The sequence below is a fragment of the Priapulus caudatus genome, unplaced genomic scaffold (assembly GCF_000485595.1).
Source record: "Priapulus caudatus unplaced genomic scaffold, Priapulus_caudatus-5.0.1 Scaffold903, whole genome shotgun sequence".
Classification (NCBI taxonomy): domain Eukaryota; kingdom Metazoa; phylum Priapulida; class Priapulimorpha; order Priapulimorphida; family Priapulidae; genus Priapulus; species Priapulus caudatus.
Window position 1 is genome coordinate 193892 of NW_014577964.1, and position 1672 is coordinate 195563.

A 1672-nucleotide genomic window follows, 5' to 3' on the forward strand; every position below is an offset into this window, starting at 1 on the left:
TCTCTCTCTCTCTCTCTCTCTCTCTCTCTCTCTCGCTCTCGCTCTCTCTTACAGCTTCACTGAGAGATGAAGCCTCATTTTAGCAGCTTGGCGGCGAGTAGAGTAGATCCGTCACTCGGCTGCCTGCGACCTTTTTCTGCCAGTTTTTTTTTCTGATGCGCGAGGGGATCAGGAGCATTACCAACGACAGTTTATCTAACGGCGAAAGTTCTATAGGCGTCCTAATGAGAGATGACAGAAGTTCTACTACAAAGCTGACAGGGTTGGCAAGGAGCAGAGGGGTATAACCCGACGATGACGGGAGAGGGTAGAGTGCATCGGGAAGGACTGCATGCGCAATAATAATTCGCACATTCGTGTTACATCACAACTGTTTCCGTATTAACTTGCTATAAACTATTTTACCTCTAGACTCGTGCACCCTCGAAATGTTTACCCCTATAATTGCTGCCTCTATGACTGCTCAAATTACTCGCTTAATCACACCTACACGCCCCTTTGCAAATCGAGCCCTGCTTATTCATTCAACAGCCATACCCACGCACCTATTTTAACAGTTATTCACACACGCACGCGCACGCACGCACGCACACGCACACGCACACGCACACGCACACGCACACGCACACGCACGCACGCACACACACACACACACCTCCACACTGCTCTCCTCCTCTCTACCCAGTCAGCTTTTACGCGGCCAGACTCCCGCGGCTAAAACCTACTAACCATAACTACTAACCACTACCACCACCACCATTACTACTACTAACTACTAGCTAGTGGCTGATAACTTACTGCAGTGCAGGTCCTTGCGCTTGAGCGTCTTGAACGGGGTCGCACGAAGGTCACGCGGGAAGCTGCAGCTCGTCGACCTGTCCACCCTGACGCCCGTGTCCTTCTCCCAGCGCAGCATCCATGCCAGGTGGCAGTCACAGGTGAGGTACTCCGTGCCGAAGTCACTGCGACAGGATAGCAGTAAGTAACATCACTAACATGTATGGTTAGTGGCGAAGAAGGAATGATGCTAGCACGGTCAAGTCACTGTTCATAATGCAACAATAGCAACATCGACGACAACAACAATAATGACAACAACAACAACGACAACAAAACGGTGACAACAATACCAGCAACAGCAGCAACAATGGTAGCGATGACAACAATAACAATGACAACAACAACAACAACAACAACAACAACAACAACAACAACAACAACAACAACGACAACGACGACGACAATGACAACAATAACAGCGACAACAGCAACAATGGCAGCGACGTCAACAACAGCAACGGCAACAATAACAGTAGCAGGAGCAGCAACGGCGACGATAACACGGCAACAACAATAATATATATGACAACAACAACAACAACAACAGCAACTACAAAACGGTGACAACAATACCAGCAACAGCAGCAACAATGGTAGCGATGACAACAATAACAACGACAACAACAACAACAACAACAACGACAACGACGACGACAATGACAACAATAACAGCGACAACAGCAACAATGGCGGCGACGTCAACAACAGCAACGGCAACAATAACAGTAGCAGGAGCAGCAACGGCGACGATAACACGGCAACAACAATAATATATATGACAACAACAACAACAACAACAACGACAACGACGACGACAATGACAACAATAACA

At 47.9% G+C, this 1672-nt stretch overlaps 1 protein-coding gene across 1 annotated transcript in view; it reads right to left on the bottom strand.

Moving 5' to 3' along the window:
- LOC106814314 (adhesion G protein-coupled receptor A3-like) overlaps positions 1-1672 on the bottom strand; it is a gene marked incomplete at its 5' end in the record, with an annotated part of 62101 nt that overhangs the window by 27836 nt on the left and 32593 nt on the right. The window contains one exon of the mRNA XM_014818616.1: positions 799-962. Coding sequence (XP_014674102.1) covers positions 799-962 — 164 coding nt within the window. The remainder of the gene's footprint in view (positions 1-798; positions 963-1672) is intronic.